The following is a 25504-nucleotide window of genomic DNA, read 5'->3' as shown; positions in this document are numbered from 1 at the left end:
CATGTGTTCTCATTTAGCTCCCACTTAGTAGGAACAATATGCAGTATTTGGTTTTCTATTCCTGCTTTAGTTTGTTAAGGATAATGACCTCTAGCTCCATCCGTGTTCCTGCAAAGAACATGATCTTTTTCTTTTTTATGGCTACATAGTGTTCCATGATGTATATGTATCACATTTTCTTTATCCAGAGTATCATTAATGGGCATGTAGATTGATTCCATGTCTTTGCTATTGTGAGTAGTGCTGCAATTAATGTACATGTGCACGTGTCTTTATAATAGAATGATTCAAATTCCTCTGGGTATATACCCAGTAATGAGATTGCTGGATCAAATGGCATTTCTGTTTTTTTTTTTTTTTTTTTTTTTTTTTGAGACAGAGTCTCGCTCTGCCGCCCATGCTGGAGTGCAGTGGCCGGATCTCGGCTCACTGCAAGCTCCGCCTCCCGGGTTCACGCCATTCTCCTGCCTCAGCCTCCCGAGTAGCTGGGACTACAGGCGCCTGCCACCTCGCCCGGCTAGTTTTTTGTATTTTTTAGTAGAGACGGGGTTTCACCGTGTTAGCCAGGATGGTCTCGATCTCCTGACCTCATGATCCGCCCGTCTCGGCCTCCCAAAGTGCTGGGATTACAGGCTTGAGCCACCGCGCCCGGCCAATTTCTGTTTTTAGGTCTTTGACTAGCCACACTGTCTTCCACAATGGTTGAACTAATTTACACTCCCACCAACAATGTATAAGTGTTCCTTTTTCTGTGCAACCTAACCCGAACCTGTTACATTTTGACTTTTTAATAATAGCCATTCTAACTTGTATGAGATGGTATCTCATATGGTTTTCATCGCATTTCTCTTATGATCAGTGATGTTGAACTTTTTTTAGATGCTTGTTGGCTGCATGTATGTGTTCTTTTGAAAAGTGTCTGTTCATGTCCTTTGTCCACTTTTTAGATGGGGTTATTTGTTTCAGACTTGCAAATTCGTTTATGTCCCCTGTAGATGCTGGATATTAGACCTTTGTCAGATGCACAGTTTGCAAAAATTTCCTCCTACTATGTAAGTTGTCTGTTCACTCTGTTGATAGTTTTCTTTGTCGTACAGAAGTTCTTTAGTTTAATTAGATCCCATTTGTCAATTTGCTTTTGTTGATATTGCTTTTGAAACCACGGCTTTAAGTCAAAGTCTCATATGTCTTTGAAAAGCAGTGTCCCAGGATGTTCAGTTTCGTGAGAGAAGTGAGACACCTGGTTTTGAGTGAATGCTTGGTTGATTACCTGGTATCCTTATTACATATCTTTATGGAAAATAGCTTAGCTGAGAACATCCTTAAAATGCACACAAATCCAGTAACTCAAAATCCTGAAATTTTTCACAGGATGCAAATGATATTCGAAGCTCCCTTTACATGTTGTGATTACAAAATGTGCTTTTAATGTAAGCTAATAGAATACATTTCTTCTCTCTATCTCAATGAGAACATCTTTTCTTATGCAGAGAAAGAAGGCAGACAGCCAGAAATGACATGATTACCAGCTACAGTTACATGAAATATACATACATGGACATACATGTTTTTACTTAATAATTTATGACTAGCCCGACTTTGAGGAAACTGAGGCTTAAAGAATTCAAGTGGCTTGCCCAGGTCACACCATCAGGAAGTGGTAGAGCTATGACTCCAAATCAGACCTGTCAGACTCAAAGTCCACCTCAGCCATGATCACCTTGTCAACAACAACAAAGACCTCAATTTATTGAGCATTTTCTGTTGACCAGGCATCTTCTATGTAATATTTCACTTACCATAGTAGGCCCACAATAAAGACGTCATTAACATCTGAAGCCTAAAAAGTTCGTCCCTTCCTCAATTTTATACAGCAAGTGCTAAAAATAAGGCTTGCACCCAGGAACCAAAGCCCCTGATCTTTTTACTGTCTCTGGGCTTTCATATGCAGCAGAGACCTACCTGCCTTCCACATACCTCTAAACCTCACGCAACATACAATGCTCAACAGCATGTAGTTCTGTAGCTGATGCTAAAGGTTAACAGTGTCTTCAGCCTGCCAAGGAACAAGGGAAGCTGGAAGGTTCTCTGTCGAGCCTGATACTGTTCACTTGTAAAGCCAAACAGTTCCGAAGACACAGGAAAGTTAAAATTTATAAGATAGAAGTGGGTTTATCATTTTAACACTATATCATTTTAACACCTTACTTCCCCATTAGCTTGTGATCTACTAGAACCTTAGGAAACTTTATGTCCAAGCCCTGTATTCTAACAGATATAGTCCCCCAAGTGCTGAGGTACAAGATCCATATCCAAAAAGCAACAGGTTTCCTCTGCCCTAGAAATCACCAACCCAAAAATGTCAAGGAGAAAAAAAAAATCCCGTTCATGTAAAACAGTGGGGAAAACGCTTATTATAAAATAAATCTAACCAAAAATGTGCAAGGCTTATATGAAGAAAAATGTAAAATGTCACTGAAGAACACATAAATAAATTCCTGGATGAGAAAACTCATTTAAAAATGCTCATTCTCTGTAATTTAATGAATAAATTCAATATTTTCCCAATGCTATTTCACTCTACCAGACTTTTTATAAAAATCTAGCAAGTGAGTCCTACATTCTTTTCTGAATGACAAAATATTTTTAAATAGCCAAAATAAAAAGTTTAAAGAAAAGAATTCTGGTAATCCTTGCCCTACTAGTTATCAAAACATACTACAAAGAAACCTGCAATTAACAAAAAATAGTGTTTTGTTGCAGAAACAGACAGTAGATCTGTTCAAGAGAAAATAAACATAGACTGATGGATTTATATCAATTAATTATGTAATAAAATGAATATTCCATTCAATGGATAAAAAGATTATTCAATAAATTACTTTAGAGGAATTTACTATCTTTGTAGTGGAAAATGACTAAACATTTTTCTTTTCTTTTTTTTTTTTTTTTTTAAGAGACAAAGAGTTTCGCTTTTGTTGCCCAGGCTGGAGAGCACTGGCATGATCTCAGCTCACTGCAACCTCTGCCTCTGGGGTTCAAGCGATTCTCCTGCCTCAGACTCCCAAGTAGCTGGGATTACAGGTGCCCGCCACCACACACAGCTAAATTTTGTGCTTTTTTTTTAGTGGAGACGGGGTTTCACCATACTGGCCAAGCTAGTCTCAAAATCTTGACCTCAGGAGATCTGCCCGCCTCGGCCTCCCAAAGTGCTGGGATTACAGATGTGAGCCACTGTGCCCAGCCACTAAATATTTTTCTTGACACACTACTTAGCTTATGATTTTAAAAAATTACAAAAGTACTAGAAGAAAATATAGGTAAAGTTTTTATAATCCTTGGAGAGAGAAGACCTTCCTATGATTTTTTTAAATGATTCCGTAATGGAAATGACTGATAAACATGACTATATTAAATGAATGTATATTTAATTCAACTTAAATTAGAAGCATCTGCAAGATAAAAGGCTGAATGATGAGAACACATGGACACATGGTAGGGAACAAAACACACTTGGGCTTGTTGGAAAGGGAGGTTGGAGGAGTGACAGCATCAGGAATAATAGCTAATGGATGTTGGGCTTCACAACTAGGTGATGGGATGATCTATGCAGCAAACCACCATGGCACATGTTTACCTATGTAACAAACCTGCACATCATGCATACGTACCCCTGAATTTACAACAAAAGTTGGAAATAAAAAAGAACAAAAATGTACAAGATGAGAGAAAATATTTTTAGTATATAACACCAAGTTTTAATATCCAAAATACATTTAAAAATGTATAAATCAGTGAGAAAAAGGAAAAATAACACAATGGAAAAAAGAGCAAGAAAGATAAATTGCCATTTCTTAGAAGAAACATGCCATTATGAATGTATTCTCAACTTCAATAATATTCTCTCATATTCTTAAAAAAGTAAACTTAAGCTGGGGGCGGTGGCTCATGCCTGTAATCCCAGCACTTTGGGAGGCTGAGGCAGGTGGATTGCTTGAGGTCAGGAGTTCGAGACCAACCTGACCAACATAGTGAAATCCCATCTCTACTACAAATACAAAAATTAGCTGGGCATGGTGGCGGGCACCTATAATCCCAATTACTCGGGAGGCTGAGGTAGGAGAATTGCTTGAACCTGGGAGGCAGAAGTTGTAGTGAGCCAAGACTGTGCCATTGCACTCTAGCCTGGGAGACAGAGCAAGACTCCATCTCAAAAACAAACAACAACAACAACAACAAACAAAAGTAAATTTAAACCACAATGAAATACCATTTTTTATCCATTTAATTGGCAAAAATCTCAGACTAGTTATATCCAATGCTGGCAATTAAAAAACAATCTCGCTCACTGCACTTGAGAATGAAATCTTTGAGAGGGCAGATATACCATTAGGTTCCTATGCTAGGGGAAACAGATATATGCAAGGGTGTTCAGCATTATTATTATTAATAACTCTAAATCTAAAGTAACATAAATGCCTATTAGTGAGGCTAAGATTTTTTTTTTTTTTTTTTTTTTTTGAGATGATGTCTCACTGTCACCCAGGCTGGAGTGCAGTGGCATGAACTCAGCTCACTGCAACCTCTGCTTCCCAGGTTCAAGCAATCCTCCTTCCTCCCTCCTGAGTAGCTGAGACTACAGGTGCCTACCACTGTGCCCAACTAATTCTTGTCTTTTTAGTAGAGACAGAGTTTCATCATGTTGTTCAGGCTGGTCTTGAACTCCTGACCTTAAGTGATCCATCCACCTCTGCCTCCCAAAGTGTTGGGATTACAAGCGTGAGCCACCGCACCAGCCAAGGCTAAGATTATATAAAGAATGGTGCAGTCACACAATGGAATCCTATGTTACTCATGAAAACTATGAAGCAGACCACAGAGTTTGAAATGAAGAAAAGCAAGGTGCAGGTTCCTCAAGAAAGGTGTGATTTTCAGTGTGTGTGCATGTGTATGTAAGGCAAATATATACAGCTATATAAGATAGGTTTTATGTCACATAAAAAATATGTCCGTATGTTCCTAAATGCACATGTGTTTGCAACTGCATATACAAAGTGAATATTGCTTCAGACCAGGGGAGAAGTGTGCTGGTGGTGGAAGGGTCTGCACAGGACCAAAACACTACCATGGGTCTCACTCACACTCACATACTCTTTGCCATGAGTCTATTGGAAAACACAGTGTCTTAATTCTCTGGACTTCAGTTCAAAACGTGATTTTTTTAAAGCTGTTATAATTTCCACCATTTTCATAATCATTTTATTATTTAATTCAATTAGAATACTTCATGAGCCACTAAATATTTACAAGCAGGTTTTTTTTTTTTTTTAATCAATCATAGAGTCAGTTATCGCAGGGCAATTTCAATTGGAACTGACCTTGGAGGAAACGAGATATTAAAGGGCAATCATGTAGAACAAATAATGTTTCGTCACAGACGAGCTTTTCCCATTGATTCTGTATGCAATATAAATCTAATTATATTTATTGAAGACCTGCAATTATTACTCATCTTATGTGTCTTGATTTCATACTTGCTTGCTCAGTTTTAGTAATGGCAATGCAATCTACTATTAGTTCATTCGTGGAAACTCTTTCCTCATTCTGTTCATTCTGTTGTAATTGCAATACAACTACATTATGTATGTGTAAACCATGACATAAGAAGGCAGGACCTTTTCTGCTATTCAGAGTAAGATACCTTTAGCAAAAGGATCCTGAGCCCTTATAGTAACCTGTCTCTTCATCAAAATAAGAACTGAAACAAAAACTGTCTTCAATGCTTTCATATTTTTTTGTTTGTTTGTTTGTTTGTTTGTTTTATTGTCCTGTTCTTAGTTGTCTTCTTCCCCACACCCTTTTTTCCTTCAAACTTTCCTTCAAGTAAAAAAGCTCTGTTATTTCTTCCTCAGCTGCCAGAGTCATTTTGGGGAGATGGGGGAAGAGTAAATTTAGGCATGAGGATACATGGAGTGCTCTAGTACAGGGATAACCATTTCCAGTAAAGTATTAGTAACTCAGAGGACAGTACCTCAGTGTCAACAGTGCAAATAACCATGATGGTAAAGAACTCACACAGGAATTGGTGAACATCTGTCCTGTCTACTGATTAAAATAAGTTCATCTTCTTCCCTTCCTCCTTTTCCTTCCATCCTTCTTCCCTTCCTTCTGTTTTCTTTCCCCTTTAACCTCGAAGGCAGTATAGTGAAAACAAGACAGGTAGCCTTTGGTTTGTGGAAAATGACTTACTGGCTGTGGAAAATGAAGCAAGACACATGGCCCATCTTTCTGAACCTTGAGAGCCTTGTCTGTTAATTCACACCTCTATCCCAACATGCACTTCCAGAGCTTTTTACGAGTTGGAATAGGATTGTTTACGTTGAACATCTGAACTGGAGTTCAGTGGGTGCTTAATAAAGATTAGGTCTTCTCCTTTCTACAGATATTTTCTTTGCAAACTATCTCCAACTGTGAAATTGTGAAACTGGAATTTGGGCCATAATGAATTTCCAACATCGATAAGCATACAGATATAGTCCCCCAATTAAAACTGAAGTGTGTGCAAACACAAATTTACAAGATAAAAAAAAAATCTAAGCAATAGTAAGATGAATGCATGCACCACGCAAAAAGATAATGAATAAGCATTGGTATAATACTTATGCTGTGATACAATTACCTTCATAAAATCTCAAGGGTCTGAAAAGATAAACTGGAACTTCTGGTATTGGAAAATATAGAGTTAAAACATTACAATCTATCTCTCCTAGTGATCATAACCAGAATTCTGAAAATAATAATCATAAAAGCAATTATCTCAGCACCAATAACATTAGCAGGTGGTTTGGGGAGGGAGGTCAAAATCTGAAGTGCAAACTGTAACAAGAGTAAATGTTGTGTAGGGTTTTCTCTTTTATTACCTCCTGGCTTTGAACCAAGGGCGGTCCCAGTGGGGAACTACCAGAGGGCACAAGCAGCAAAAGCTTAGAGACAAATCTATCTTTCATCCAGAGTAAGAGGAAAAAATGGTATCTACAAGCAGGAGAGTTTGGGGAAGTAGGTCTGATTGTTGTTTAATAAATTTTACCTTGGAAAAATTTTATATTTTCAGAAAAGTTGCAAAGACAGTACAGAGAGATCTTGTACACATTCACTCAGTTTCCCCCATTATTTACATCTTACATTACCATAGTTCGTGTGTTGACGCTAAGAGACCTATATGGGTACATTACTGATATGGATTGGCTGTGTCCTCACCCAAATCTCATCTTGAATTGTAGCTCCCATAATTTCCTCATGTTGTGGGAGGGCCATAATTGAAGATAATTGAATCATGGGGTGGTTTCTCCCATACTGTTCTTGTGGTAGTGAATAAGTCCCATGAGATCTGAGGGTTTTATAAGGAGTTTCCCCTTTTGCTTGGCTCTCATTCTCTCTTGACTGCTGCCATGTAAGACATGCCTTTCTCCTTCCACCATAGTTTTGAGGCCTCCTCAACCACGTGGAACTGTGAGTCCATTAAATCTCTTTTTCTTCATAAATTACTCAGTCTCAGGTATATCTTTATCAGCAATGTGAAACAGACTAATACCAATAACTGTTAACTAAACTAGGCTTTATTTGGATTCACTAGTTTTTCCACTGAAGTTCTTCTTCTGTTTCAGGATCCAATCTAGGATGCCATAGTGCATTTAGTTATTCACATCAGCTTAGTCTTTTCTGCTCAATGGCAGTTTCTCAGTCTTTCCTTATTTTCCACGCCCTTGAGAATTTTGAGGTGTATGTATTGAATATTTTGTAGAATGTCCTTCAAATTGGCTTTTTCTGATGTTTTGCTCATGCTTAGACTGGACTTACGGTTTGAGGGTAAAATATCAAAGAAGTGAAGTGCCCTTTACCTAACATCATATGAGAGGTACACGCTATCAACAGAACTTATCACTGGTGATGTTAGTCTTCATCATCTGGTCCAAAGAGTGTTTGTTGGGTTGAAAGCAAGTCACTAGGTCTAGCACCCACTCAAAGTGAGTAGGAGGAGAATCTATATAAATTACTTGGGATTCTGCTGTAAGGAAGATTTGTCTCTTTTCCCCCATGTTTATGTTTATGCCTTGACAGTAGCATAAACATAAAATGTAAAATTGTCTGGTGGGTTTTCTGAGGTTCGTACAAATGTAAATTTTAATGTATGTGGATGTAATACACATGACAGCTATAGCATAAAAGGGGAAGGGCAGTCATTCCTACAGCAACTGCTAAAAATATATATTAAGTAAAAAAAAAAAAAAGATAAATTTAAATGGATTACTAAAAGATGTTCAAACAATCAAAATGAAGGCACAAAAAAGAATAAAAAAACACAGACACACCGATGAAGGCACAACCAAAGCAAATAATAAAATGATACATATAAAACCAACTGTCTTAGTCTGTTCAGGCTGTTATAACAAAATGCCATAAAACAAGGTGCCTCATAAACAACAAATATTTATTTCTCATAGTTTAGAGACTACAGAGTCAAAAGATCAAGGCACCAGAAGATCTGGTGTCCCATGAGGACCTGTGTTTTCATCTGGCGGTGATTGTTGTTTTGTTTTGTTTTGAGATAGTGTGTCACTTTGTGACCAAGGCTGGAGTACGGTGTCACAATCTTGGCTCACTGCAGCCTCGACCTCCTGGGTTCAAGCAGTCCTCCTACCTCAGCTTCCCAAGTGGCTGGGACTACAGGCACATGCCACCATGCCTGGCTAATTTTTACATCTTTTGTAGAGACAGGGTTTTGTCATATTGCCCATGCTGGTCTCCAACTCCTGAGCTCAAGCAATCTGCCCACCTTGGCCTCCCAATGTGATGAGATTACAGGCATGAGCCACCATACCCAGGCTCTTAGTCTATTTAGTGCTGCTAAATAAACAGAATACCTGAGGCTAGGTTTTATATATATATAAAATATATGTATAGAGGTTAATTTAACTCACAATTCTGGTGGCCAAAAAGTTTTTAAGATTGGGCAGCTGCATCTGGTAAGGAACTCAGGCCGCTTCCACTCACCACAGAAAGCAGAAGGGGAGCAGGCATGCACAAAGACATCATATGTGGAAAGAAGAAGTAAGAGAGAGAAATAGATGACACTCATTTTACCAACTTGCTCGAGTGAGAACCAATCCAGTCCCATGAGGGCAAGAACTCACTCACTCTTGCCAGAGGGTGTTAAGCTATTCATGAGGGATCCACTCCAATGACCCAAACACCTTCCACTAGGTCCCACCTCCCAACACTGCCACATTGGGTATCAAATCTCAATATGAGTTTTGGTGTGAACAAACCATATATAAGCCACAGCAGCCTGCGTCTTCATAGATGGTGCCTTCTACATCCTCACATGGTGGAAAGAGTGAGGGTTCTCTCTCCAGCCTCTTGTAAGGGCACTAATCCCACTCATGAGGGCCCTGGCATTCACGGCCTAATCACCTCCCAAAGGCCCTACATCCTAATACCATCATCTTGGGCATTAGGATTTCAGCATATAAATTTTGGGAACACAAGTTGTAGCACCAACGTTGTTAAAGATCACATTACATGTAAATGGTAAACACGCCAATTAAAAGAGATTGTCAGATTGGATTTTTTTAACTGTCATATGCTGCTATATTAATAATAGCTGAACTTGAATATTCATTGTAATGTATACACAACAAAAATGGAATTTTATCTGTGAATGAGTTGAGTCACCATATAAATTACCTTCTCTCTGGTTATAGAAGTTTTTTTATTTAAATATCCTCTTAAGGTCTGGCTGGGGCAGCTCTGCTCTATAGCAAATTTGGCCAGACCCACTTAAGCCACTCGAATGGCTCGACAATGTTGACTGCTCGACAGCCATTTGCCCCTCTTCCTTGTTAACAGAGCTCTGATTGTGTTCAGCACCCAGAGAAGAATCACCGGCCTAAGTGACTTGTAAATATCCTATTTATTTTCACCAGTCAATAATCTATAGGTGTACATATGACTCAGTTTTGGCCAATGAATCTAGGATATAAATATATCTTCTTTCTGAGAGAAGAGAGAATTTTTGTTTGTTTGCAGACCCTCCCTTGCTGTATGTCTTGAACTCTGTTGTTAAGGAAGAGAAGGAGACACTTAGAGTTGTGGTAATTCTCTACCACCATGAAGGCAGCAGAGTATGTCAAGGAGAAAGATAAAAGGATTCTGATGAATCAACCCGAAGGGTCCATACTCTACTATTGATCTTTTCGTCTAGTAAACAAGAATAATTTTTAAAGGCAGAATGTGTGGTTTTTTTTGTTTGTTTGAGACGGAGTCTCACTCTCTCACCCAGGATGGAGTGCAGTGGTGCAATCTCCACTCACTGCAACCTCTGCCTCCCGGGTTCAAGAGATTCTCCTGCCTCAGCCTCCCAAGTAGCTGGGACTACAGGTGCCAGCCACCATACCCAGCTAATTTTTGCATTTTTAGTAGAGACGGGGCTTCACCATGTTGGCCAGGGTGGTCTCGATCTCTCGACCTCGTGATCTGCCCGCCTCGGCCTCCCGAAGTGCTGACACTACAGGCGTGAGCCACCGCGTCTGGCCAGCCAAAACTGTTCTTAACTGAAATGAGAACAATGAGCCTGGTCTTTCCCAATACGGAATGCAAAATCTGCCATTTTGTCCTTTCGTCACTGTTAGGGCCATTGTCCTTTTCTCCCTCTCCCAGCCACTTAATTTGGAGGGAACCATTGCCTGGAGACAGTGAAAGTTTAGTAGAATAAGAGACAGAACACTATTCATGTATTGCAGAGCCAATAATACTACAAGGTTCGGATACATCATTCAATCCAAGTTCTGTGTTTCAAACGAGTGGAATGGATAATACACAGATAAATATGTAAGGTCAGGTTGTGTTATTTAAAAAAGTAGGCAGAGTAAGAGCATGTTGGGAGTTATTCTAGACGAAATGGTCAGAGAAGAACCACTATTTCAGAACTTTATACAGAGCCTAATTTGGGACTTTTTCACTTTCTCTGAGAGGTAATAAGGAAATTTTGAACTTATAGAACTTTATTAAAGCTCCACATTAATAATCTAAACTCAACGAGGGTAGTAGAGCAACCTTTAAACCTTTGAGGTTTTTTTGTTTTAGGAAAATTGTTAAATTTCATTGTGAGATTAATCAATACGTAACAGCTCACAAACGTGGCATGTCAATAAGGGGACAACTTACAAGTTAAGAAAATGATGGCCAGCTAATGACAAGCTATGCAAGATGGTAAAAAACACAACAGAGAAATAAACTGTAAAGTTAAATAGGGAAATGTAACAGGACAAGCCAGAGGAACCGCGGGCGTGGGGAACAAGTCATCAAGGCAATTGGAAATTTTTGTGGACATGATACTGATGTCAGGAAACTTTGGGTGGGGCAGAAACTTGAGTGACAGATGTTGTTCAAAAACAATGTGATTCATGACCTTATTTACAGCAGGAAGAATCAGAGTTCCAGCTATTCCTAACAGCGATACTGCGGAGCTTAGGAAGAGAACTCCTTAGGGGACATATCAGGTTTAAAACCACAACCCTCATTTTTCTTATCTATGACTCTTACGTAGTCTGGGAATTCTGAAACCTGGGAGAGGCGGGGATCAAAAATCTGGAGGTTAGAAGATTCCAAGTCATTCATTAAAGTCCCGATGCGGCCGGCCCCCAAGATCTCAAAAGGAAATATTGCCGAGTTCCATTTCGCAGAGCATCTATTTCCTCTTGAGTATTGCAGATGTAATCATAAACACAAGCCAGTTACAGCCACAACTTCATGCTCTAGGGAGAACCCAGTGGCTCCTGCAAAGTCCTTACGCTGCTAGAAACCCCGCCCCCGTTCGTAACCATGGGAACGGCTGACACGCTGAGAGCCGGAGATAACCCTGTTCCGCCCCCTCCCTGACAGATATTGTTTCCCACTGTCTGTCCACATGGGCGCACCGCCTCGCTATTGGCCTGGGCTCCAGGACTGTGCCTGGCCTCAGCCAGTAAACGGCCTGTGCACGTGCACGCCGGAGCCTCCCGATTGGCCAACACTGCCTGATCACGCACGGCCTTCCTGCGCCAACCCACGCGTGGGAGCGCCAATGAAATGACTCAGTGACCATCTACAACAAATCAGCAAGAAGCAGGGCTCGCAACTGACCTATGGCCGCCCGCCGGGGGTGGGCTGTCCCGGCCCTTTTCCAGCCCCAACTAGGTTTGTTAAAGCGACAGGCCCTCGGCGAGCCGGTGCTCCATCGGGTACCGCACGGCTGCCGCGGCGGCCTGAGTCTGCCGCAAGCGCCTGTGACAGCGGTGCCGCTGTGCTCGCGACCCCAGCTCCGGGTCTCTGCCGACCTCAGGGGCAGGGACGAGTCGCCCGGCGGGATGGGCGGCGAGGCTGGGTGCGCGGCGGCCGTGGGTGCCGAGGGCCGCGTAAAGAGCCTGGGTCTGGTGTTCGAGGACGAGCGCAAGGGCTGCTACTCCAGTGGCGAGACGGTGGCCGGGCACGTGCTGCTGGAGGCGTCCGAGCCGGTGGCCCTGCGCGCGCTGCGCCTGGAGGCCCAGGGCCGCGCCACCGCCGCCTGGGGCCCGAGCGCCGGCCCCCGCGCCTCGGCCGGCGCCTCAGCCCTGGCTGTCTTCTCGGAGGTGGAGTACCTGAACGTGCGCCTCAGCCTGCGGGAGCCCCCGGCCGGTAAGCGCAGGCAAGCGCCTGGGGTTCCCCCGCCAGGCTACGGGGCCAGGGAGGGGCCGGGAGGCCGCGTGCCGGCGGGATGCCCACCTGGCAGGTGAGATCAGGGCGGGCTTCCGGGGGTGGGGTCCGGCCTAGCCTCGCGGGTAAGGAGAGACCGCACGTCCTGGGTGCGCAGCTCTACCTGGCGTCCCGCCCCTTGCCCGCCGGGCCTGACCGGGACCAGTGGCTCGGGATTTTCTAGGACCGCGAGAGGAGGGAGCCATTGGGTGCGGTGGGAACCTGTGATTGGACAGTGGGGGATCCAAAAATCCAGGTCCTGTTCTTTCTAGTCGAGGAAGGGACGGTGGAACCGGCGGCTGTGAGGTTACATTCTGCGGTGCCCGTGTCTTATGGCTTCCACTCCTCCCTATCCTGGACACGTTCTTGGTTCATGATGAATTAGCAGAAATTTGGTGTTGGGAATAGGGAAGTAGTTCCTGAGGGTTAGGAGTTCAAAGGAAGTGTTTTCTAGACTTGACCATCATGCTTGGTTTCCCTCTTCTGGGGAGCAGGGCCACTTAGTAAGAGTTGTGCCTGTATCTGATACTGCTGCTGTTTCTTCTGCATCCACTTCCTCCCCATCTTCCTCCTCCCTTCCTACCCACTTCTTCCCCTCTCCTCCACTTCTCTCCACTCAAAATGCCTTTAGAGACAAGCGCATCTGGGCATGTCTGGATTTCCCTTCCTGCTCACTTTGGTGAAGTCCAGTTCATAGTGTAGACTTTTCCAGAAGTACCCATGTGGGGACACACTACATGAGTGCTTTATTAATATTAGATACCAAATATTGGATCCCTTTAGTCATGAAAATACTAAGAACCATGAGTCTTACTCTTATTTCATGGATGGAAACTAGTTTAAACTTTTACCTTTATGCCACGAGCTTTTATCTATCAAGTAAAACAATGGTATGTACCTCCTCTCCTTGAAGAGCGAACGCATTATATTTATGTACTATGTCTTATACAAAATATAATAGAATATGTGGTTTTGCCTTATCCTACTGTGGACACAGCGAAGTCCTCAAGGTAAATGATCATCTGAGTGATCCCAAAATTGTAGTGAGGAAAACTATATTTGGAATCAAAACTGCCTTTTGGATCAATGGGAACAGTGTGTTAGTGATAGTTCTTATTCCTTCATGCCCTTTCCTCAGTATTGCTTCCAGGATCAACCCAGGCCCCAGTGGAAGCAGACAACACAATTTGCAAGATGGCTGAATGGAGTCAAGGACATTGGGAGAGAGACATACATTCATTTTTGTCCGGGACTTTGGACTCTATCCCTGGGCCTGTAACTGCTGAGTAAATAGATGTAAAATTAAAAACAGTTGAACCTGGGATTAGCAATAAAAAACTGCTTTGGTAAAATATGGGCTAACAAATAGTTTTTTAATTGACAAGTCAGATGTTTATTCGTTACATGCACGCACATATATACATATGGAACAGAATGTAAAAGCTAGACAATTTGAAAATCTTAAACTTGTTTTAGAATGTATCATAGCACATATTGGCTCAATTACATTTTGCTTAAGACCATAGTCTCTTTTAGCTGAGGAAAAAAAATAAGTCACCCCTAATATCTATAACTTGGAAGAAGTTAGCATCTTGACACAGTCTATATTCTGGGGGTCATTTCATTACAAAACCTGGCTGTGTTTCAATCTCCTAAGGAGATTTTTAGAAATCCATGTTATGTAGCACTGGGATCTGTTTTCGCAAATGCTCTCCAGATAATTATTTGACATCCTTAATCTAATTCAACTACTTGCTATCATTGTGGTTGCTTTTCTTCATATTTTTATTGAGAAATTGTAGTAGAAAGACAAGACAGAATCAGAGAGTTGGTTTCAGTTCTTGGTCACCCACCAGCAGTGTGACCTTATGCAAGTCGCTCACCCTTCCTGAGCCCCAGTCTCTGCCTCTGTGATGGTCTTCTGCATCCCACGGCTCATCAAAACCTTTAATTATGAGCTTTGGCTGTAAGACCATTAGTTATTGAAGCATCTTTCTGTGACTTTGTAGGGCTCAGTATACAAGACAGAAATAATGAGTGGTTGGTGCAGAGCAGAAATGGGCACATGGTTCAACTTGTGAACCTTTTACATTAAAAAAAAAATTGAGAAAGAGGAAAAGAAAACAAAGAGTGAATTCCAAATATTATAACCCATTTTTATCAGTTTTCCCATTTCTTTTTCCTGTTTATGTTTTGAGATAGTTGAAAGTCTCATTTTAAATGATATGTATCCTATGTCGATTTCTTTCTTAATGAAAGGGGAACTTCATCTCTCTCATTCTCTTCAGCATCCTGGGTAATTCTGTTCCCCACACATGCCTGCTATGCTCTTCCTCATGCTATTCCCTTATCTAAATTTCCCTTCCTACCTGTCTCCATTCCAGCCCTCGGGTCCCGAAGATGTTGGGCCCACCCCTGTTCCTTTGTAAATGCTCTAGGTTCTAGCACTCTATGGTAATTACTTGTGTACAAGCATGCAATCTCCTTTCCTCCCCTGGTCTATTTGAGGATTATCCACAGTGTTTGAAATCTAAGCACTATGCATTTTAAACTCAAATGAAATACATACTTCAAAATATTTGTAAATATTTGGTCATGTTCTGTAATCTAATAATTTCAAATTAGAACTTCAGCCTCGCTCCTTTAGGAGCACTGGGATTGCCTTGAGCCTTTCACTCCACAGCCATCAGGTTGAGATGCTTCCCTGGTCCCTGGTACTGTAGCTCTGCTGCAACCTTCCTGAGCACACCTCAGCCACTGGGACTCGCCCTGCCACTGAATTTAACGTGATCTCATGCCCCTGTGACTTGTTCTTCACTTTGCCTCCAGTCACCCACCTGTGGAGTATTCAAATTGACTTAAGTGGCAGGTGTGTCACTTTTTATCGCCCTTGATGTTAACACATTAAAAATTGGACATAGATTCAGAAGACTTAATGGGTCAGTAATGTGTTCCTATTTTCTAAAAGTACAAAGTTGAAATGTCAGCTGACTTGGTTAAGGTCATAAAATAAAACTCTGTTTTTTTTATTTAAGGGATAAAAAATTTCTGTTTCACTACTGATTTCTTTAATTTTTTTTAGTGAATGGATAAACTAGAAATCTTCATTTTAGTGTCAGATGACCAGGCACATCTCAGAGTTCTCTCTCCCATTTCTTCATCTTATTTATCCTATCCACAATAAGGGAGTTCAATATTAAATCTGAGCATGAAATGAAAGGAGAGTGTATAAGTCTTTCAAGAGAGCCTCCTGACCAACCGTGAAAGCCACGAAGTCTACTTTGGATCTGAATTAAGCAGATTGTCTTGGTACCTTCATCACAGGTTTCAGTGGTGCCTCTGGCCTTACAAAGTCCCTCCACACCCTGCATTTTGGCCTTCTCACAATCCAGTGATAAGCTTCTGCATGAAATAAAATGGAGCTGGTAACCCAAAGCTGAGAAAAGGGCCCTGGCCATGCTTGGTAAAGCCCTTTCTGTATTCCCAAGATAGCCACCAAGAAACTCTTTGTTAGTCAGGAGAGCTCAAGGATACATACATGACTTGCTTAATAGCTTGTCTTGTTGGTTTGGCTGTTTTGTGTTATACCCAATATTAACAATATTCATAAAGTTTTCACTCCCTTTTCCATTTCTGCTCAAAGAATACTAAACGTGATGTTTCTGGTATACCCAGAATAAATCTGTCTTGCTAAATTCGTTTTTGGTCCAATTTAATATTGGTATTTCCCATTAGTATAATAGAATGGGGGTAAGCAGTTGTGATTTTTACATATATACACACACACACACACAAATATACATATCCATATACACATATATATGTATGTTGGAGTTCTAAGCCTTAGCACTTTAGTAATTGGCCTATTTGAGAATGGGATATATGTGTGTATGTACGTGTGAGTGTTATGGTACTTGGTAAAAACTGGCCAAGTGCAGTAGCTCACCCCTATAAGCTTAGTGCTTTCGGAGTCCAAGGTGGGAGAATCATTTGAGGCCAGGAGTTTGAGACCAGCTCGGGCAATATAGCAAGACCCCATCTCTGGAAAGAATTACTAAAAATTAGTCAAGAACCATGGCACATACCTGTAGTCCCAGCTCCTTGGGAGTCTGAGGCAGGAAGATTGCTTGAGCCCAGGAGTTCAAGGCCATAGCACTCTGGCCTGGGCAATAGAGCGAGACCCTGTCTCTCAAACACATACACACACATATGTGTGCACGCGCACACACACACACACACTCAAATTTAATTCTGTACATTTGTTTAATAAACTTTTGGAGTATGGTGCATTTTGTAGCAAGAAAAACTTCCTTCAAAAAATTATTTACATTGTGAAAACTCTTGATCTAATACTAACCATCATTCATTAAAATAAAATACAATCTCTTATAGGTGAAGGCATCGTTTTATTACAGCCTGGAAAACATGAATTTCCATTTCGCTTTCAACTTCCATCTGAGTAAGTGAAACTGTATAATTTTGTGGTTATCTTTCTCTGCAATATGTCCATCCGAATGTATCACTGCTAGGTATCTTCTGATTCTCAAGTATGCATGTTTATACTGAATAGTCCCTAAATAGACTTACTCATTTTTTATTTCCAACCTAAAACATTTTAAACCATGCTTTTTTTGGCTATGTTTAACTGAAAGTAAACTCATAATTAATGTCTTTGGTTGGTTTCAGACCTTTGGTCACCTCGTTTACCGGGAAGTACGGAAGCATTCAGTACTGCGTCCGGGCAGTGTTGGAACGACCCAAGGTACCTGATCAGAGTGTAAAGAGGGAACTGCAGGTTGTTAGTCATGTCGATGTCAACACACCAGCATTACTAGTAAGTTGTTCCTTTTTCTCTTCCTCCTTCTCTTCCTCCTTCCCTCCCTTCCTCCTTCCTTTCAACAGTGGGATCTATATTTAGCCAGTTTACTGGTAGTCGGTCCTGTCACTTTCTGATGGCTTGGAAAACACAATCTTGTAACCCAAAGGCATTCACTATAAATATATGATTCTAGGTTGGACAAATTACAAATTGTGTGTGTTAATACTATTGATTATGTCCCTGCTGTTCAGGGCTTCTTTTGCCAAAAAGTTACACAGGCTTGAAATGCATTAATAAGGCTTAATAACAATAATGCACACATAGAGAGTAGTTACTTTTACCAGAGTGGCCACATTTACAGGACTGGGGTATTCTAAACTCCTCAATAATAGCAGGTTGAGGAACAGTAATTATGGAAGAGTATTAATCATGCTCAGCCTGTTATTGAAGCTCAGGCCATTATGCTATGTATCCTTCCATTTTGCATGTCATTTTCTAACATTAAGTAAGTGCATGCAGCTGCCGCCGAGATCCTTTCACTTATCATTTCCTTATGACAGATTTGGCCACATTAAAGCATTGAACTTCTAATAATCACCAGAAATACTGTAGACTGATAAGAAAGATCAGGCTATAAGTAACAACAGAATAGGCAAGATGGGAGCTAATGAGCTAGATTCTTTTATCTAAACCCATATTATCAAAATAATATAAAATTATACCTTGTACTTTCATGATAGCTACTAGGACCTAATGGTTCTTCATTTAAATATGAATGAATGATTTTTTTTACTTCATAGAAAATACTGAGATAATTTAAACTTTCCATCACGATACTGATGTGACAAAGATGTATTTTTCATGTTGGAGGTTTTCCTAGCCTGTGTTTTTGAAAGACAAGGAAAAAGCTAGCAGTTAAAAAGTTGTTGTTTAAGTCTTATTTTTGCATGAAAGAGAAATAGAATTTAATGTTCACCTTTAGATTATGAAAAGATAGCAGATATGCTGTGGTTACATGGCCTCTTGTGGTCAGAATCATAAAATAGCCAGCACCCAGCTGGCCTGGCTTATAGCTATGACTTTTAACAGCTGCTTTAAAACCATTTTTGAAAATTGATGATGCTAAGTAACTTGTATTTTTAAAAACTACTTAGAATTGGCAGGTTGAATATTCTTAAAGTTTTTATGACCATTGCAGGAATTGATTTAAAGGGATTTGTCTTTGCTAAAAACAGACACTGTTGATCCCTTACTATTCTTTGTATAAATAAAGAAAAAATATTGCAAGTAACTGGGTTTTACAGAAAGCTTTGGTGTGTGTAACTTGTAAACTGAACATTGTAAATCTTGTAGTAACTTCTCTTGACACTATAGAATAGAATACTATCGTGAGATAGTATATTTAAGAAGCTTTTCAGATCTGTTAACACTACACGTTATTGTACTATTACACAAAACCCCAAAACCATTCCAAATTAAGAACACATGAAATTTCTGCCTGATAATGCATTTTGAAGTAAGTGATGGGAAAAGGCTGTTTGATTATTCCACTTATTAAATGCCAAAATAAATATAATGTTCTGATTATTTTTTATTTTCATTTTTATATCATTTATCCTTCCACCTGACTTTTGTATATAAAGTCTTAAAAATAATTCTGTCATGTTTATAAGTACTAATACAGCTTTTGATTTTTTTTAAAAAATATGGTATATTATTTCCTGGAAACATAATTACTTCAGGGTAAAATAAAATGGTGTCATGCTAATTTTTGAATCTGAAAATTCACTGTGATTTTCCTAAAAGGGGGAGTCTTAACACGCTGTGTTTTTGTGCTTATTTGGCCTAATATGTTACATAAGGATAAGAAAGTTTTATTCATTTTTTGGTATTTCTTTACTACCATTCTGTGAAGAAAGACATAATTTTAAGTTATATGAGTTCTCTAGAGTGGCCTAATTAAGGTTGTTTTATTGTTTGAAATTTTCAAGACCCCTGTATTGAAAACTCAAGAGAAAATGGTTGGCTGTTGGTTTTTCACTTCTGGTCCAGTCTCGCTGAGTGCCAAAATTGAAAGAAAGGGATACTGTAATGGTAAGCAAAATGCTTGAAAGTCCAAATGAAAGATTTCATTCATCTTCTTAGCTAATTTTAAGTGATTTTAAATAGTGTTTTTTGTAATTGTATGACGTGTATAGTATTTTAAAACATGAGTGGTGATACATTTTTAATATAAATAATTGATATTTAAGTATTTTTAAATGGAGGAATTGTTTCCAGTCAAACTCTTGTTCTTTTCTGACTTCGATCCTGTTACTTTAGTAACAAAGAATATAACTAGAGGAATGAGAAAATGCCAGCATCTGATTTTAATGTTGCAAAAGAATCTCCAGGGTTGTATTGCTAAGAAGAGAACTATTGGAGTATGAAATGCTATTAGACATTCTGATTCCTTGCTGGCTTGATATATGCAAATACTTGGGACTGGAATGTAGTATATTAACAAACTTAACAATCAGATTGTTACTGGAACTGCCAATAGTGAAGGGCCCATTTCCAGCAGTGGATTTGGCCCCTGCTTCAGGATTTGAACTTGTTAGGAAGGAATTCAGTATGGAATGGTATGATGTGGAGCCATAATGTTATAAAACTTGCCTAATCCATCCGTTGATTCTTTCTGTGCCTTAACATTATTAATTCCTTAAAAGCAAAGGCTTTGTTCTCCTCTTAGGCAGATTTTAATTTGATAAGCACTAATGAGTTTGTTAGTGATCTTTTATACTTAACATAGTCCCGAATCATTTATTTGTATGTCTTATCCTAATTTATATAGACAGTGGTCATTTACATATCTTTAGAATTGCTAATGCAATATTGCTACTTTAGTAAAGTCAATAATGCAATAATTAGAAAATAAGATCTACCACAACCTTCAGTGAATTTTTATTTCTGTGGCTTGAATTTACAATATGTTTTCCATCAAAGCTTCTCAATTTGTTAAAGTGATGTTGGAACATTTCAGCTATATGGCCCTAATCCACTGTGGTGAGAACTTTTTAAAGAGTCTCTGAATCCTCCCTGGTTTTGTTTTCCTTTTAGGAGAAGCTATTCCAATCTATGCAGAAATAGAGAATTGTTCCTCTCGTCTGATTGTTCCAAAGGCTGCTATTTTCCAAACCCAGACGTATTTGGCTAGTGGAAAAACAAAGACCATTCGACACATGGTTGCCAATGTGCGAGGAAACCACATCGCTTCCGGGACCACGGACACATGGAATGGGAAAACGCTCAAAATTCCACCTGTCACTCCATCCATCCTGGATTGCTGCATTATCAGAGTGGACTATTCCTTAGCTGTAAGCAAAGCTCTTTAAAAAAAAATGTGTATGATGGGCAATAACTGATATCATGTTACTGTGCATAGTCACCATTAACACCAATTAGGGACTGTGTGAAGATTGGCCCTTGTTTTTAATAAAAAACTGTTCCCCACAAGGGATTTAATAGAGTGCCATAAAAGAATTGAGGTGCATTAAGGGGTGTTTGTTATATTGAAGACATATCCTTAATTTTCTATAATTATTATATGAGCCATGCAAACCTACAGTGATGCACGTTAAGGACACAGTTCTTGTCACAGAGCATTCACTATGTTTTGTGTACTCTTCATTTTGTTTAATCAAGACAATTGAGAATTGTGATGAGGGTAGTAGCAGCTGACAAAAGCATTTGTTTCTATGAAAAAAATTAATTGGGCTATGTACTGGAGGTGTAACTTACATTTGTTCCTTTCTCTCTCTCTCTCTCTCTTTTTTTTTTTTTTTTTTTTTTTTTTGGCTTATTAGGTGTACATTCACATTCCTGGTGCTAAAAAGTTGATGCTTGAACTGCCATTAGTGATTGGTACAATTCCATATAATGGTTTTGGCAGCAGAAACTCTAGCATTGCCAGCCAGTTCAGTATGGATATGAGCTGGTTAACACTGACCCTGCCAGAACAGCCTGAAGGTAAAATATTTTGGTGTTCTTTCATAATGAAGTTTTACCTAGAAAATACCTAAGAACAGAATATATAAGCTATGAAGTGCTCAAATGTTGATTAGTACTGCTACTCTTGGTATCTTTATTCCTACTACTAAAAATCATAAAGCGTTAGTCTGGGAGCAGCTTTGAATGTTTAGCTTTATCTAGGACACAAAGCTGCTGATAGCAGATTCAGGAATGGGATGTACATTTCCTACTTCCTATTTGTAATAGGAAAACAATGAAAAATAGTCAAATGTGTGGTGTGGTATGTATTTTCTGTAGTCATATTTCAGTGATATTTGTTTACCTATATCTCAAGAGACTAGAATATAATCTATTAGTAGTAGTTTAATAAAGGGAGAAGCTATTTTTTATTGTAATATGCATAAAACCTTGCTGATTAGAGGGAAAGAATGCCGTATTTTTATCTTCAAATTTAGCTGTTTCTTGTTTTTGTAACAGTTAAGAATTGAGATTAATTTTTGAGTGGATTTCTTACTCCAACTTCATTTCTATTTCAGCACCACCGAATTATGCAGATGTGGTATCAGAGGAAGAATTCTCTAGACACATTCCTTCTTACCCTCAACCCCCTAACTGTGAGGGAGAAGTGTGCTGTCCTATGTTTGCCTGTATGCAGGAATTCCGGTTTCAACCCCCACCTCTTTATGCAGAGGTAAGCAAAGCAAAAGAAAATTAGACTTTTACTATATTATTTTCAAATCATTTTTTGTCATCCATTTATTAGAGTATCTGTTGCTGACTCATAATTAGTAAGGGATACATTTAAATTTGTTTATACAGTGGTAATAGATTATCACTGATTCTTTTGCCCGATATTTTTACTATTTTCCTCGTGATCTGTGGCATCATATACAGTATTGTGGATTGCCTCTAAGGTGTGTTATTTGGCCATGGAATATAGAGAACTTAAGCACCTTCTGGGACTTACTAATAGCAGGCTCTGACCAACTTGGCATATAACCATCGTGTAATTAGAAATAGGTACTAGAATCATTTTAAATAATGCTACAACACTAATCTCAGTCTGCTCTTTTTTTGCAGGTTGATCCACATCCTAGCGATGTAGAAGAGACCCAGCCTGTTTCCTTCATTCTCTGAACATATTTCAGAAATCACTGTGTTCATCATCAAATTAGAATGTTGGTTCTTTTCCTTCTGCCTTTTTGGGAAAGAGACAGGAAAGATTCACTTGAAAACATAAATGAATATCAAGACTGAAGGCAACAGGAATTAAAGAATGTGAGAAATTTCTGGTGGGCCAACAGGATTGCTGCACAAGTTTATATGGTGGTCATATATATATCCCTGTTAAAAACTGGGATGAAGATGTGCAAAGTCACAGAATGTAATGGAAGTCCTGATGGTTATAGAGTAAGTGAAAGGGTGCCTGCGCTGACCTGAGAGAAAGGAATATGTAAACAGTGGAAACACTGCGGGAGTTTCCCATGGCATTTTAAAGGGTGGAATGAAGGCGATATGAACTGAAGCGGGGAAGACTTGATTTTAGAGGGTAACAAAACAAGGGTGTGCGTGAATAGGAAAATGGCCCACTCCAAATACGAAGTGAGACCCTGAGGTTTTGGGTGCTTCATGATTTCCTATCATATTCAGGCCTAGAGACATTGAAAGTAGCTTTTCTTGAGATCATGGTCATATGAGGTCCTAATGAAGTACTACAGTTTTCATTCTTTCAGGGGTAGACTAAAATGTAGTTTATAAATTGGCAGTACAGTATTACGAAACCAAGAAAGGGTTTCTTGAAAAGCTTGTCGGTTCAAAGGGGAAAGATGAATTTCATGCGAAAACACATTTTGTTGAAGGCTGTACTTTTTACCCCCTTTAAGTGCTTTAACAGGATATGTTTGATTTTCCTCATATCTTATTTACCTAGGAGCATGTCAGAGAAAGAAGTGAGAGAAAAGGTTGCATCTGTGGGATGCCTTGATAACTACACAGTCCAAAATAAAAGGCCTTTTTCTAACCTACCTCTAATGGGGTTATCAGATATGTTTTTAAATCTCTCGCCTTGAGTACTCTTCTTTGGAGTTACTGCTGTTTACAGCAACAATCTCATCTATCACTAAATATGAAACTGGGCCAAGGGGAAAATTCAGTAAGTTAGCATTAAATGGAAGTAAATATATGTATACCTAAGAGAATGTCAAAATAAACACCAAACCAAAAGAAGGTAGGAGTGCCATTTTTTTAAAAAGACACAATTTTAATTCCTATCAAGAGACCTAGGTCTACTGATGGCAGTCACTGCATTGTACATTATTCCAGTTCTTCAGTAATTCTGTTTAAACTGTGATTTTTTCTTTATTGTGGTGGTGCAATATTTTTTTATCCTTTAACCTCAGGATATTCAGACCAACAGGATTGTGTTGCTGCTAAAAGTCTGAGCAGTGTTTTACTGTCCCCAGCTCCCCTCCTACATGGTCACATGTTCACTTGCTTTTCCCTCCATCTGTTGGTTTTGTGAGCTGAGAGCATCTCTGGACACATGGAAGGGAGCCAGGGATTCCTGTGATAGAGATTTTGAACTAGCAGAGTACTTTGGTTTTCTTCATGTCCTAAGGGTTTGATCTAGAAACCCTGGTGCTTCCCCTGCAGAATATTGTACTTCATTTAACAGAATGATTGATTTTTCTTTCAATCAATGTTCACCAAAAATAGAAAAGTTCTTCTTAGGTTAAATTTTGTATTTAAAAGTTAGTTGGCCATTTGATCAGGGAATTTTCTACACACATTAGGCAAATGTATGCTTTTCACCCTCTGGGCTTACCTCTCTTCTCTGCAATCATGGAAGCATCCTGCATAGTTCTTTCATTGTAAGTCGCTATACCACAATGCAAAACTGTTAGACTAGTAATTGTGCTACTGAAATTATCACAAAACGTTATTCCTTGATTTGGTTTTTGAATTTTGCTCTTTTGTGTGTGTATCTTTAAACAGGTAATGTGTATTTAAGTGTTGTCTAAACAGTTGATTTTTACTTTACAAAAGATCATCTTCAACTGTTCATTGACTTCTAAGTTGTAGTTCATGCCTTGTCAAAGCATTGTTCGACTCCATGATACTAAAACATAATGAAAGAAACAAACTCCAGTATGGAGAGAGAGAAAGTTTAATTATTTGGCTTCATCTAGAAAAGCAACTACTTAAAGGAATCCTTCACTAGGATTGTTTTGTCACCTTTTTAGATAAATCTTGAAGTGACCCTGTGAAATTGAAGTGAAACTATCTCTGTAGGACTTAAGAGAATAGCTAAAAGGTGTGACTTGCCTTATCGAACTGATACTGGCATATCTGACCATAAGCAGTAGGTTGAAGATATCATTTTATGAATGTGGAGAATTCTACATTGAAACAGAAAATACCTGGGAATGAAGATTAAAAATTTAGCTGCTGTTATTTGCTTGTTTATTCTCCTCTTGCTCTTCTTTAGTTTGAAAAAACAAAAACGTGGCCTTGGAATTTTCATTTTGATGCAGAAATTTTGAAATTGAAAATGTGCATGTTTTGGTGCACAAAATCCTTCTGTGGGCAAAACTCTTTGTTTTTGTTTTGCACAATAAGAAACAATAGGCAAGGGTTATGTTTTGGTAAGTTAACTATGAAAACTTTCTTAATTTTATTATTAAAAGTGTAACAATTTAACCCACAGGAAAAAAAAATACTTTGTATACTTGTTTGAATCCTATGGGTTCGTTTTATTAATAAAATTATTACACTAATGCTATGAGTTGCTAGTTCTTTTTTTTTTTTCAAATATAAATTATTATAGACTTAAGGGAACTCAATACCAAAAAAAAAAAAAAATGTTGCTGCAGTTAAAATCCTTTTCTCTAGGCGTGTTATCATGAG

General features: G+C 39.2%; 1 protein-coding gene across 1 annotated transcript; it reads left to right on the top strand.

Moving 5' to 3' along the window:
* Positions 1-10575: 10575 nt before the first annotated feature.
* Positions 10576-25374, top strand: ARRDC4 (arrestin domain containing 4). Its single transcript, XM_007990524.3, has 8 exons — positions 10576-12711; positions 17161-17227; positions 17455-17602; positions 19579-19681; positions 20687-20943; positions 21433-21595; positions 22135-22289; positions 22679-25374. Exons 1-8 carry the CDS (start codon positions 12183-12185, stop codon positions 22733-22735), a joined length of 1479 nt encoding a protein of 492 aa, XP_007988715.3. The 5' UTR covers positions 10576-12182; the 3' UTR covers positions 22736-25374.
* Positions 25375-25504: the final 130 nt, after the last annotated feature.

The sequence above is a fragment of the Chlorocebus sabaeus genome, chromosome 29, assembly GCF_047675955.1.
Source record: "Chlorocebus sabaeus isolate Y175 chromosome 29, mChlSab1.0.hap1, whole genome shotgun sequence".
In the NCBI taxonomy this organism is placed as follows: domain Eukaryota; kingdom Metazoa; phylum Chordata; class Mammalia; order Primates; family Cercopithecidae; genus Chlorocebus; species Chlorocebus sabaeus.
Note: the sequence above shows the minus strand (reverse complement) of the source record. Positions and strands in the feature narration are given on the sequence as shown.

What these genes read in the sequence shown, in the direction of transcription:
- ARRDC4 (XM_007990524.3), top strand. Translation starts at nt 12,183, where the DNA reads ATGGCCGCCCGCCGGGGGTGGGCTGTCCCGGCCCTTTTCCAGCCCCAA. An exon ending in CCTGCGGGAGCCCCCGGCCG is followed by an intron (nt 12,712 to 17,160) that starts GTAAGCGCAGGC and finishes AATCTCTTATAG; the next exon opens with GTGAAGGCATCGTTTTATTA. An exon ending in TCAACACACCAGCATTACTA is followed by an intron (nt 17,603 to 19,578) that starts GTAAGTTGTTCC and finishes GAAATTTTCAAG; the next exon opens with ACCCCTGTATTGAAAACTCA.